The sequence below is a fragment of the Anser cygnoides genome, chromosome Z, assembly GCF_040182565.1.
Source record: "Anser cygnoides isolate HZ-2024a breed goose chromosome Z, Taihu_goose_T2T_genome, whole genome shotgun sequence".
In the NCBI taxonomy this organism is placed as follows: Eukaryota; Metazoa; Chordata; class Aves; order Anseriformes; family Anatidae; genus Anser; species Anser cygnoides.
The window spans coordinates 11,544,430-11,557,942 of record NC_089912.1 but is presented as its reverse complement, the minus strand read 5'-3'; the positions used below and the strand labels follow the sequence as shown (position 1 = coordinate 11,557,942).

The 13,513-nt window shown below is 40.9% G+C and overlaps 1 protein-coding gene across 4 annotated transcripts in view; it reads right to left on the bottom strand.

Annotated features, from left to right (window-relative positions):
* ECPAS (Ecm29 proteasome adaptor and scaffold) overlaps window positions 1-13,513 on the bottom strand; it is a 68,299-nt gene that overhangs the window by 10,125 nt on the left and 44,661 nt on the right. For all 4 annotated transcript variants that reach the window (XM_066988105.1, XM_048051385.2, XM_048051386.2 and 1 more), the window contains 13 exons: window positions 12,773-12,887; window positions 11,739-11,804; window positions 11,384-11,501; window positions 9,402-9,569; window positions 8,476-8,555; window positions 7,626-7,731; window positions 6,506-6,553; window positions 5,383-5,504; window positions 4,301-4,451; window positions 3,313-3,378; window positions 1,473-1,562; window positions 908-974; window positions 71-162 (listed from right to left, as the gene is read on the bottom strand). In XM_066988105.1, coding sequence (XP_066844206.1) covers window positions 71-162; window positions 908-974; window positions 1,473-1,562; window positions 3,313-3,378; window positions 4,301-4,451; window positions 5,383-5,504; window positions 6,506-6,553; window positions 7,626-7,731; window positions 8,476-8,555; window positions 9,402-9,569; window positions 11,384-11,501; window positions 11,739-11,804; window positions 12,773-12,887 — 1,289 coding nt within the window. The remainder of the gene's footprint in view (window positions 1-70; window positions 163-907; window positions 975-1,472; window positions 1,563-3,312; window positions 3,379-4,300; window positions 4,452-5,382; window positions 5,505-6,505; window positions 6,554-7,625; window positions 7,732-8,475; window positions 8,556-9,401; window positions 9,570-11,383; window positions 11,502-11,738; window positions 11,805-12,772; window positions 12,888-13,513) is intronic.

Here is a 13,513-nt window from a genome sequence, read left to right as displayed (position 1 = left end):
AAAAAGCAAAAAACACCAAGCAAACAAACAAATAAATAAAAAGCTAAAACCACCTCAAACCTCTACTCACCCGGACTAGATGGCCCATAGCAAAGGCAAAAGACTTCTGCACCACACTGTTGCGATCAGTCAGGCCACTAAGTAAAGCACTCATAAGTTTGCCTGTTGGAAGAGACTTCACTTTGTCAGATGGATCATGTTATTGCCGTGGCAAGAATTACAACAGCCTATGTTTCATTAGATCACCTGCACTTACGCATTCTCACTCTTCACATGTTTGCTGGCCTATATATCTGCCTGGTCGTTATGTTTAAACAAGTGCACAGCATAACATAGCTCTCAGTGGCAGCAAAGCCCAGCAAATGCTAGTGCTTTGCCACCCTCAGCCTGCACACCTCGACTGTGAATGTTCCTGTGACGTGAGCACCCCAGCTGATCGTGCATTCAGTTGCTTTCCTACTCTGCAACAGAAAGGAAGCCTTCTTCGTACTGCCATCCCAAATAAAGTCTCTGTGTAAAGAGAAGACTAAGATACACAGAACCCAAGTTCCTGTTTATGGTCCTCCTGTAGCTCAAAGCAAAGGAACAAGTGCTTACTTACAGCACTACACTAACACAGGCATTGTCAGCCTGCTCCAAAAAGTCTAGAGAGAGATTTCCACCTGTTCCTCCTGAGCACTAAGGAATTTGCTCAACTCTTCTCTCAGCCTCTTCCAACTTGGAGATGCATTTAACATCCCAAGGACCTAACTGCAGTATGTCTATCTGATGCACAAGGCAACTTCAAATAACTCCCTGAAGAAAACAAAACAAAAAATAAAAATAATTCCTTTGAATAGGGAAGAAATGACACCTACAAAGCAGCAACAAAAAGCACATAAAACTTGACACTAGAAAAAAACCCTACCTGAATAAGGTGTTAGGTCCTGGGGACACTGTGTGGTTAACGAGACAATTACACTGGCACAGCCTCCCTGGAAGATTGCAAGGGAAAATAAGGGTAAGATAAAAAAAATTAGCCTCTGGTTATTACTGTTAATACTTGCTGTGGTGCTGTACAATATGACCTAGGCTCACCGAGCCTCTGCTCCATCAACTGGGAGCCGATGCCAGAAACAGAAACTGTTTGTAGCAAATGAATGACAAGAACTGAATTAGGAAGAAAGAAAGTTACCCGGACCCACACTCAGGATGGATGGACCTGAAGATTTACAGGTATCAAGGACTACATTTGGCACTCAATTGTCATGGAATACAACAGCCATGTAGTCCAGGGGAGATTAATGCAGCACACATGCAGAAAATCACAAGTAATGTACGTGGACTGAGACTCAGATGTAAAACAACTATGGTATGAATGAACCCAGGCTGTCACTTCAAAAGAAAAAGCCAAAAAACCCCACAAATTTAAACTGACACTTCACTGCGCTCCCTTTTCCATTTCCAAACGATCTATTAAAACACAGGCATACCTTTGTGCCAAGGCCTACTCCGCTTTTGATCAGTTCACAGAGACGAGGTACCAGCTCACCCAGGATGGACACATCCAAGTACTGCAAGCTCTAGAGAAAGGCAAGGGACCAAATAAATTAAGTAATTACATTTAAATTAAATTAAATTTATTAATTAAAATTTAAAAAAATTAATTAAAGTTTATTAATCAAATTTATTAATTAAAAGGCCTGCCACAGTTCTTCACACTGGTCTTTTGCTGAACTGTAAGAGTTTGGTGCATGAAGTGAAAAGGGCACCATGACATATCTTATACCACATACATACTATCTTGTCCCAGTTCTGTGGTGAGGTGACCCTGCTGAAATTATCAGTTGCTAGAATCCATGAATTCCTGCACTCCAGTTTCCTAGAAAACTGAAACTAACACACTAGCAAGAATGTCTTTTGCGGAGGGAAAGAAGAGATGAAAAGGAGTGCCTATTTTAGGACAAAACCCAACATTCTTCTGATTGTCTGAAATCCCAAAGCAGTAACATCTCCAAACCAGACAATGAAATGACAATAGTCAGTTTTTAAGCAGGTCAAGGTACACAAGCGGAAAAAGTAACTTCAAGTTTTGAGAGGTATTATTGGTATAATTTTCTAATCTCCTGTGCATAAGATGTTAGTAAGCAAAACAGAAACCCACTGTATCACAACCAAGGAGACAACCTACCATCTCCCAGCCAAACCCAGAACATACAGGAATTGAGGGGTTGCTCACAAACCAGAACATCTTTGTGCTACTCCAGGGAAACCATGCTATCTCACCTCTTCCCTAAGAAATCTCAAGTGCTGATGGGGACAGCACAACTGTCCTCACTCCTGGCTGGAAGGGGGAGAGGCATGGGCAGGAGGAAGGACAGCAGCAGCTGCTCCAGCCTGCAGGCTGCCTGTGAGTACAGTTTTTCATGGAGTCTTTTATCCCCATACACTTTACATGCTATAAATAGAGAGCACTCTACATGACACCAAAACACAGCTCCCTCTGTGCTGGAGCCAGCAGCTCCAAATGCTGTTACCTACAGGAGAGCTTGCTGTTGTTACTTTTGTGTAAGTGCACAGGATAGCTCTGGTTGCTGTACTTCTCTTAAAACTTGCTCAACGCTCACACACCCTGTCTGCTCTCGTGCCCCTGGCTGCATGAAGTACCCAAGCAGAAAAATTAGGTCCTTCTCTTTAGAAAGGGTCAGGTTCTAAGAGAGGGCAGGGAGGTCCACCAAGACCCCTACAGCAAAGTGTCTGGGCATCTGCAGCTGCTCCAGCAGCAGTAAACTGCAGTGCCAAACACTAGCTGCTGGCAGTGCTTTCAATAACATCATCGTCTTCTCTAAATATCTCTGCCATCTAAAGCACTGTCCAGATAAGGATATCTAAGGCACCACAAGGCACGGATCCGACAGCATTCGTGTCTTAAGAACAATGACTGTCATCAATTGGAGGGCCAGATGAGAAGCTTTGGTGGAATTGCAGGCCAGAGACGAAGAGAAATGGCAAGCAGAACAATGCAGAATGAGCTGAACCCCATCTAAGGAAAAGTACTTTGTCAAGGAAGGTAGGTTCTCAGGTGGAAAAACAATCCCTCTGACTCCAAACGGAGCCACAATGGGGCCATTTACAAGCAAGGAGCTAGTAAGAAAGTGAGGAGCAAACTGTGACCACAGGATGATACAAGTCTGTATGTAAAAGAGAAGGTGGACAGACATTCACATGTAGATAATAAAAATGATGCCTGAATTCCATAAAGCTCCCAGTTTGATTCCTATTTTTCTCCTACAAAATACCTTAAGCTGGAAGCCTTCTGAATCAAGTACTTACCATGTTAATAGTTTCCATCATGGGAGATGACTTGACAGCACTAAGTCTGGCACTGTCCATTGCAGTCTAAAGAAAAAAGAGGGGAAAAAAAGAAAACATTAATTCAACCCGAAAACAGTGGAAAAGCCAACATCAACAGTAACCCTACCTCACAAACAGAAACCAAAATCTATTTCAGATGCATCCAGGCAAGAAATAGTAACATCTTCAGCCTGTGAATGCTCCTCTTTCAAAGGCAGAGGCAGCTGGATGTTCTAGATGAAGTACAGGAGCTACACAATACACTTCTGACATGGTGAAATAAAGACACAAAAGAAGAAAAAAAAAAAGGAAGAGACCTACTGTGCCCTATTGTTTACTCCCTTCTTGTTGGCAAAGGGCAGAGTTTGCTCCCTCTTCCTCCCCACAATAAAATTAGCTCAATTTGCTCTGGAACAATAGGGTTTAATTTACTTTCCCATAACACTGCTACTAATTAATATGGTTCTTTGAGAGAGATTAAACGACACAGTACTGACAGCACCCAGCTCTTGCCCATATTGCTGTGGCATACCTCCTAATTAATGTTAGAAGAAGTAGTAGCCTTGCAGTTAACCCCCTTGGAAAAATATCACCTATGTTTGGCAGTACAGATGAATTCCAGATAACTGTCACTGACTTTCTCTTTGCCTGTTTCACTCTTGTACATGGAGCTGAAGTGACATATAGCGACACAGTTCTTATTAAGGTTCTTAACTTTCTGAAATATGTGGAAGTCTAGTGAATGACATAAAAAATCCCCACACTTCCATCTCCCCCTCCAAAAAAACATGTCCATCCATATTCCAGTGAGTACATTTATTTTAGTATATCTAGTAGATTTAGTATATTCCAGCTATTTAGCTATTCCACTTCTCCTTCATCTCTCAACCAAATCTTCTATTTTTCTGTTCACCGACAGAACAAATGAAGCTCATATCTTCCAAACTTCTGCTCTGTTGATACTTACTTTCTCCTGATCTGTTGCACAAAGACTCAAATAATTGAGGACCTGAGGCTCCAGCACACTCAAGGACTCCAGCAGGGCTGGGATAAGTTTCGGTGCATGAGGTTTCAGCATAGATCCAGCACTTTTACTGATCTTCACAAGAGTGTTAATGCTGGAAAAAGATCAAAGGGAAAGTCAAAACCGCAACATACAGACTTAGTCAAAAAATCTCCGGTCTACTGTCATTCAGTATCAACAAAAAGGCCATTCCAAGTCTCAGGTATGCCAATATAAATCTACCTGTAAACAGTAATCTGTATATTGTTCTGATTAAGTAGGATCAGACCCTAGCTCTGAGCCTACAACTGGTGCTATGCTTTGCACAGAGATTGCTTAGATTGGCCAGGGTATCACAAAGGGAATGGGCAAAGAGACAGTACTACAGACAGATGCAGGAAGAAATAACACATCGTCATGTTTCGAAAAAAGCTCTGGGCAAAGTCAGCCCAGAGAAATCAATTGTCTCTGCCCAAGAAAAACAAATTACAGTGATTTGTTCAAATCCCATTTGTCAGTTTTAGACTGACCAGATTTCTCTGGCTGCATTGTGTCAGAGGGTTTTTAACACTTCAAAAAGGATGAAAAAATTTAAGAAATATTGACTGTAATCTGTTCGGAGCTTTCTAACCTTCCTGGATAATCATGTTCAATAAAAGAAAATTGTTTCGGGGAAGACCAACTACACTCCAGGTCTGAATTTTCCTGTTTTTCTGTACATAAAGTAAATTAAAGAATAAATAAGGTTACAAAGTGACAAGTATGTGAATTCCCTACATTTCAAGAGACATTGAAACATTAAACAGCATAAAATATATTTGAACAATATGATCAAATGCAGTCACCTTTGTCACTTGTTTAAACAGGAGGTCCCCAAAAGATACACGCAGTTCCCAGTTTGAGTTCAGTGAGAGAATGGTTCAGTATGAAGGCTGATTTGGGGAGAAACTTGTGACTTCAAATACAAAGAACATTCTGCAATTCAGGTGAATAAGCTGGGTCTCTGTGCCCTCACCCCCAGTGAACGTATGTGATGCAAAACTAACCTGAGAGATCGGACTTCAGCAACTGTGCTTACTATTCCTTTGTCTAGGAGGCAAGGAAGCAATACAGCTACTGTCTTCTGACCTGCAGCTCCTTTAGAGGGATCACACATTTTCACACAAACCTGGGAACAGATGAGAATTGGTGTTGCAAGCACACAAAAACCTCCTGCTCATATTTCATTAAAGCACCTTCTCAGTCAGACAGAAGAAGCCAACAGCAACTACAGCTGCTTACAAACAAACCCAGGCTCTATTACACGTTCATTCTTCTCTCCAGGAAGCACTTAAGATCCTAAGCCACATTCCTAAAGAAGTTTCAGCTACAGTCAGTTTCCAGAAAAGGCAAATTCAGAGCTAACACCTAAGATCCATGTGTGGATGAAGAGATGAACCAAAAGACCTCTCAGCCCAGAGACAGCCTGTCTCAGTTACATGGATTCAACTGTTCCACATGGCAGAGCACCAAGTCTCAGATCAGAACAGATTCTGCAATGGTAACGACAATGTGTTGGGACCAGGTCACCATGCTTTTGCCATTGAAATTTCATGCTGCATGCATTGTGAAAGTTATGATTTCAAACATGGCTCTTATAAGCTGTTCCCATTTCCAAGGATTTGACCTTTTAGAAGAATATCAAACAAAACATTAAGTCATGTTGTGTATTATACCCATCTTGTGTCAGCAACAGCACCAAACAGTAAAGTTCAGACTGGATTACTTTATTTCATGCCAGGTTCCGTTGGGCTTGGTCAGCTATGACCTGCTGCAGTTACAAAACATTTCCTTAAATCTCATCCCCAAGTGGGAAAAAAAAAAGGTAAAAAAAAAAAATAATAAATCAGTATCTCCCTCCTGGGGCTTTTCATAACTTGACATTGCATTAGCCTCAAGCACCAGAACTCCACCAATGTTAATGGAAGTACAGAAGGGTATGTGGCCAAAATTATTAAGATTGCCTTTCAGGTGGCTGTTCTGTTCATCATTGTATCAGTTACGAGACATCTTTTCAAGACAACAGTCTATAGCAAAAAGGACACTCCTGGAGAGATGAAAATTAATGATTATCTGAAATCAAAAAAAGAAAAATGTGTCCATGAGCAAACGACAAGATTAGATTTTTACCTTGCTTAAAGTTTTTAGGGCTAGTTCTGCTGCCTTTCGCACAGATTCCTAAAAAACAGAACAACAACATTTTTACTATTTTTTAAAACTTCTATATAATGACTCATATTCATTGATAAGTTATCATTAACACTGTCAAGACTATATTCATCACTAATACTTAATAATTTTAAAATAAATTTGTCTAGGGCTATAGAAAGATGGACTAAAAGCAAACAGTAAAATCAGCATGGCTCTGGTAGCACCAGACACCATTACCAAGTAGACTCTAACTTTACCTGCATTGATGAATTAACAAGTTTTGAGCAATATACTCCCGGGTAATGAAACACAATCACCTACATGGAGTTGGACTCAATGATCCTTATGGGTCCCTTCCAACTCGGGATATTCTATGATTCTATACACTGATAAATTCCCTGAACGTTCTCACAAGAATTATGGCCTGTCACAAACAGACTTTCCCAAGCTATTTCCAAGTAAAATTCCGGAATTAGTGTGCCCTATGGACCCTTCCCAAAAGGCAGCTTGCAGGCAAGGCAGCTGCTCTTTTTTGGAGGCTAACGTACTTTATTAGCACAAAAGCAGAACATTCTGCCAGTTGGTGTGAATGCCCAGGAACATTTCTGAACACACTGCATTTACTAGTATGAAACCAATTTCCTGGTACATGGCACAGTTCGGGAAACAGCCCAGCCCTGCTTCAGCAGGAAAATCTGGATCCAGAGAAAACATGGGACAAACCTGGAAGAACATGAGGATTCTGACTTCATATCTGCAAGGCATTTAAGCACACATGCAGTGCAAAATAAACTTTTCTATACTTGAGAATTAAGCATATACTTAGGAATTCTTTTATATCCAGGAAAAGTGCTGAACCTTCAAGAATAAGCACAGCAGGAATGAAAACTAATCCTTAAAAACAAGAGGAAAAATACACAGTGAATATACAAGAGCACGGAAATTTTAACTGTAAAGGGCCTGAACTTGTAGTAGTGTACTTAACACAGAAATCCCATTAGCTTCAACTCAATTTCTCAAAGAATCTCCTTTTAAACACCTCAGAGTCTGATCACTGTACTTTTTGTGAAAGATTCTTTTCAGTTATCAGTTCCATTACCTTAATGTCATCTTGCACTCTAAATAGGATTTCCCAGATCTCTGGAAGCTTGTCTATAATGTCATCCAAAGGCCTTCCTCTTAATAAGTCATTCAGTGCTAGACAGCTGCAAATGAGGAATTTCATTTCAATCACACGGTATATTTATTTGATATGGATATAACTAAATAAGTAAATGGCTTAATGAAAAAAACTGTTTTACTTTCCTTATTTTCTCAAAACCCTTAATCTACTCTGTTGTAAGAAAGTCTCCCTTAGCAGAAGGAAAAAAGCATTCAGCTAGACAGGTGAAATCTGAAACAGGTGACAGCATGCAAGAAAGGCTGCTGTGGTGAAAACTGCTATTACAAACATTCCAGTTGGGTTATCATTTCAGATTTCTTTTATCCTAGTACAGGATAAGGGAAAAAAACTACAATGGTCTTAAGTCTGTAACTGAAATTAAAATGGAAGTTTTCAGTACAGCATAACCACAAACCAATATAAGTAAGAGTTTATTAAAAATGCTATACCAAATGGCACCCTCCTGCCAAGCACATATGTAGCCAGACTGTCAGTATTTTCTAACATTATGCAATACTTCAGGTCAAAGGATAGCCAATAACTGACCAGAAAGCTTTTCTTCTGGAGAACATTTTTTAGTATCATGTCAGGATGCATGCAATACAAATTTTCAGGCTCAATGAAGCAGATAGCTTTAAGACTGTATCACACTTCAAGTGCAGACTCCACAGTTTGGGTCTATGCTGTTGAAAGGGCACATCTTCCTCTCCACAGACTTCTTTTGGTTAAAAGGTTTATGGTGAAGAAGAGAGTTCAAAGAAAAGTCTGTTACTTTTCCTAGCAATACCTGGATTCCCTGATTCTCCAGAGACTGCTGGTTAGGTTACTGATCAAATCCTCAAGAATTTCCTTCATATACTTATCAACCTACAATTAAACAGAAAAGATCATACATGAAACAAACAAGGAGCATGCATCCATCCTGCTGTCTGAAAACAAGATCCTTTTGGACAATACAACCTGCTTGTAGCCACAACAGATAAACTAATGCTCACCAGAGCTGACTGTGCAAGCTTATTTTGACTTTGCTTTAGAAGTGCCTTTCTCTGCACTGCTTCAGGGCTTAGCACTGTGACAGTCCTCTACCAACAGAACTGTTTAGATGCAGCACCAAACGCGTATTTACAGGAGAAGCAGTTGCCCTTTGTTGAAGGATCAGAGTCAATGACTTCACACAAAGATCAGCCTTGCTAGGAAAAAAGGATTTGCAAACCCAGTTCCAGGCCTTTTGGATATAAAATAAGGGTACATCATGAAATTCACTTATTCCTGAGACTTGCCAGGGCAGAATTATTCTCAAACTGATGGAACATCATCTTTGCATGGGCTTCTTCCCATTTCAGAACTGAGGAACCATATTCAGATGCTCTTGCTCTAGAAATGCATCTTCAGCTACAAGGGTTTCTGAAAAGCTTCTCATAAACAATATCAAAGCCACATCACAGAGATGAAAGACCGTACTTTAAGTATCTAGTCAGTCAAACTTTTAAGATTGGCCACACAAAGTCTGCAATATCCTTTCACATGTAAGAGGCAGCACAAAAGCTCTGTGCATTCTCCACCTCATTCACAGATTTAACCAACTCTTTCTTTAGAACAACATCTCACCTCTTCCTGCACAGCCTTTCACAAGATACAGCTATTCCATAAGGATCTTTGAGATGCTCCTGGGTTAGCAGAAACCCACCACTCTGTATTTTACAGCTCACTCACCATTGACTTGTCGGTGACCAAGGCATTCCAAATGCTGGTCATTGCCTGTCGAATGCCTAGGTTGGGGTCAAACTGGTAGCGGTAGAGCCGGGGAAGAAGCTGGGGCAAAAACGGAGCCAGCTGCTCTCCAGCCTTGGCAGCTATCACATTGAAACCAAAAGCTGCTCCCTGAAATGGTAACAAAAGAATGATGAAACAAACTGCTCACCCACTCAGTTATTGCTCCTGGGCACACCACAGTCAGTGGCAAAGCTAACTGACACAGATTAGACACCAAGTTAAGAGGACTACAATGGTACCAGTATTAGCCCTTATCAGTGCTACAGTACCACAGTCATCTCAAGCATATAACCACACTCAGGAGACAATACACTACTTCAAAACCTCCTCCTTCATTTCGAGATATCATCTGACACCCTTTGCCAAAGTTCTGGTAGAGAATTAAAACTATAAGGATTTGAGAACGTTTTTCCGAAACGGTTTCTTCCTCAGGGTGGGCCACTGCTTCCTTACAACTTTGCTGCATTTAGAAGACCTAGCATAACTTAGGCACTGAAAAAATAAAAATAAAACAAAGCTTTCTTAACCTTACAATCTGCAATTGACAGGAATGACTAGTTTGCCTGTGTCCTTATTTACTTCAAGCTCATTCTTTCATACTCTTTTCCTTTTCCAGCAGAGCACCACTGTCAACTATAACACAGTGGAACTGATTCTCACTCATGAGGTACCATGGGGTTTGCCAGGATAGCCCAAAGAGAAGATACTCAGTACAGGCAGTACAGACTACCTCCAGTGACTTTCATCTCTGCTTCCTGACTTGCTGTGTCAAAAGCTTCCACTCAAAACCTCACTTAAGGGATTTCAAAGGATATACTGTTTGGGTCACAGTCTAGAAAAGACAAACTCCCAGTTAGGACCACTGCTGTGAAGACCAGGATGTAAGGAAAATAGAGGCATCATCTAGCGAGGCCCTGCACAGCTTGGCAAGGATGGAGCATGGACTTCCAGATGTCCCCTTCAATTTAAATGACTGCAGTTTCCTCAAATGCCAGAGCTCCACATGCAGTTGCTGAGTAGATTTTCTTTCAGTTACCGTGACTGGCAAAATTCCACAAAGATGATGAACCTAACTATGCTCCTATGCCTCCTGGAGTCCCAGGACAGAGAGAGCTAATGTTGGAGCTTGTTTTTTTGCATTGAGTGGCCAGATGCTAGCTGCCAGAGACTCAAAACCTCAGGTAGCAAGCACAAAAGAGCATGAAAAGTGCACTACAGAAGACACAGCCCACTTGGGTCTTCTGCATAAAAGACGACTGCATGCTCCTAGGGACAAAACAAGTTCTTCCATGTGTAGGTAAAACCAGAGAAACAGCTTCCAAGTTAGGGCTCTGAAAAGTTTACTTAGATCTTAAAATTTATTGCGCTTTTTTTTTTTTAACCCCCAGGAAGTGGATCTAGTAGTCTTCTGACTTTGCTAAGGGTCCCAGTAGCTTTAAAATACCAAGTTTAGCTTTTGGTAAGCTAAAAAAGGACACTATTTTGGCAACAGTGGTTAAACCAGTGCATTTTCAACCTGGTTTCTAGCATCTTGTTGCTGAATAGTTTTTGCTGTAACTTGTTATGTAACAAAGCTCTTTTTCTCTGGCAGGTGAAAATTCATTCAGTTTTGAAAATATTAACTCACTGCCTGAACATATCAAGACCTGGCCTCTAAATGCTCTCAAAAATAAAAGGATCACGGCTGATTCAGAGTGGAATGCAAGATGATATAAATTGTGTGATACCAATGTTTTGTTGTAAGAAGTAATCCTAAATTTGCTTTTCTAACTGCTGAATTTGCATTGAACTTGACACCAAAGCACCAACACGTGGCCTCCACATGTGGTTATAGAAGGATCATATAACCGAGTTAGAGAAATGCAGTTACTGTTTCCAGAGCTCACAGAGGGAATGAAAGTGGTATGAAAGCAGTAAATTACCTTCCGAGAATTCCACATGGCATGATGGTTGGCCAGATTCATGAATTTGTATACCAGGTCTGGCTGATTGAGATCACTGGCCAGTGAACAAAGCTCCTTGTAGGTAGAAAGACCTTGACTTTGGAAAGCAGAAGGGAAATCAGTTACTTTTAGGGGGATTACTATTTTTAGCTACAGAAATACCACAATAGTCATATCACAGCCTAAAGCAGAGAGAAGTAAATACCCTATCAGTATTACATGAAAATAGTTACAGTAACTTAAAGAACAAGAAGGAATGAAAAACACAGGAAGCAGCTTTATAGGCAAGTGAATACCATTTCAGCATTGACTGTGTGTCTTTCATTAAACTTACCCATCTGGGGTTTTGCTCAGGCCACCCTGAAACACCACAGTTTCTCCTGTCATCTCATGTTTGGCTCTGGTGGAAAAGAGGTTCAGTATTAACCTTAGCAGGTTCTATCGGACTGCACGCTACAGAACAAGTGAATTTGTTTTGCTCTATTTAGTCAGTACCTTCCCACTTCCAGTCCCGCAAGAAAAAGAAAACCAAAAACATCAACAAAAACACAGTGTACAGATGCACAAAGGTAAACACACTACAAGTAATCTGATTAACCTGTGTCATGTGTAATGTTAATGAGAAGCTTCAGAACGTTAGGATTTCGCTGTGTAGTCAGAAGCTAAGGGTCAAAACACTGAATGATGGCTTTTTATTTCAGACCAGACACAACCCACACCCTGAAGAGCACATGACTACTTCAGAATGAAAAAATCCATTTTCCATTCATCTTCCTGCTCACCACCACCGGATCACCCAAACTCCAAGACTGGCCTTTTGTCATTCACAGTGGCCACACTCACACCAGGTTAGACAGGATTAGGCTGTTGAAGAGCATTTCCAGCACTGATTCAACATGATTATCAGCCAGGAGTCCCGTAGGATTGTCAGTTTTTGCACTAAAGCACAGAAGTGACATTAACAATCCTCCTCAACAAAAAGTGTGTTTCAGACACAGGCAAGTCTCCACTTCTGCAACATTCATATTGTTCAGACTTGCTGCAGGAGGTCATTGTCCTTTGCAATTACACAATGCAGCAAGTAGGAAATCTAACCAAACACAAACTGATTTGAACTGCCTGAATCAGGACTGAATCATTATTTGGAAGCTTTGTTAAATTCAGAATGGAACAAAACTGGAACAACTTCACTCAAAATAAACTCTAAGCTGAACTAAGAAATGTCCCAGTTTGACTCCCCTGCAGTATGAGGGTAACGGCTTCCCCTTGGCCACAAAACATCTCTCCACCCAAAAGAAAGGCACATTTTTGTTCCCATCAGACACATAGCTCAGGGTACTCTCTCACTTTGTTCTAAGCACACTGTACCTTTTCCCAGTCATAAGGGTATCAACAAGTGTGGTGACTAGCTCTTGCTGATCCTGTTCACTTCCTAGTTCATATATCAGCCCAAGACCTTTTGAAGCAACATCTTGACTAAGCTCTGCAAGAGATTTTACAAAGTGAAATCGAAGATAAGCATGTGATTAGTAACAAACAAATTTCAATAACCAGATCCAACCAAAATCATGATTAAGGAACAGAAGCTCTGTGCTGTAGTTCACAGCTCTCCATTTCACAGCAGAGCTAGTATGGCACGACAGAAGTTTTGGATTCTGAAGCAGCAGTCAGTTCCAAAGGCAAACCCCCCAGAAAACTGACATCTTCTTGTTAGTATTGTCACTAGTGGTTTTGAGATAGCCGAGAGCATTCTAAGAGCTGCCAATATTCTTGCATGCTGCTGGCCCCTGCACTGAAGTTCAGCAAAGGTAATAGTAACACTTTCTTCTTTAACTTCAGTGAGCTCTGGTTAGGCCACTGGATGCCATCCTTCCCACTAGCTGCCATGGGTGGACATACAAGCCAAAATATTGTTAGTTGAAAGAGGTCTCAGAGTCGCTGTCCATGCAGAACTCTGTGATACTTATGTTTCTGCTCAGAGCATGGCAGACTGAATAGTTTCTGTTATTACAGTCTGCAGGAGAAAATGCAGAAGATTTGTGCTTCGTTAGCAAAGCACAGAAGGAAGCTCTGTATATTTCTGCATGTAACACCTAGGAAAGATAATCA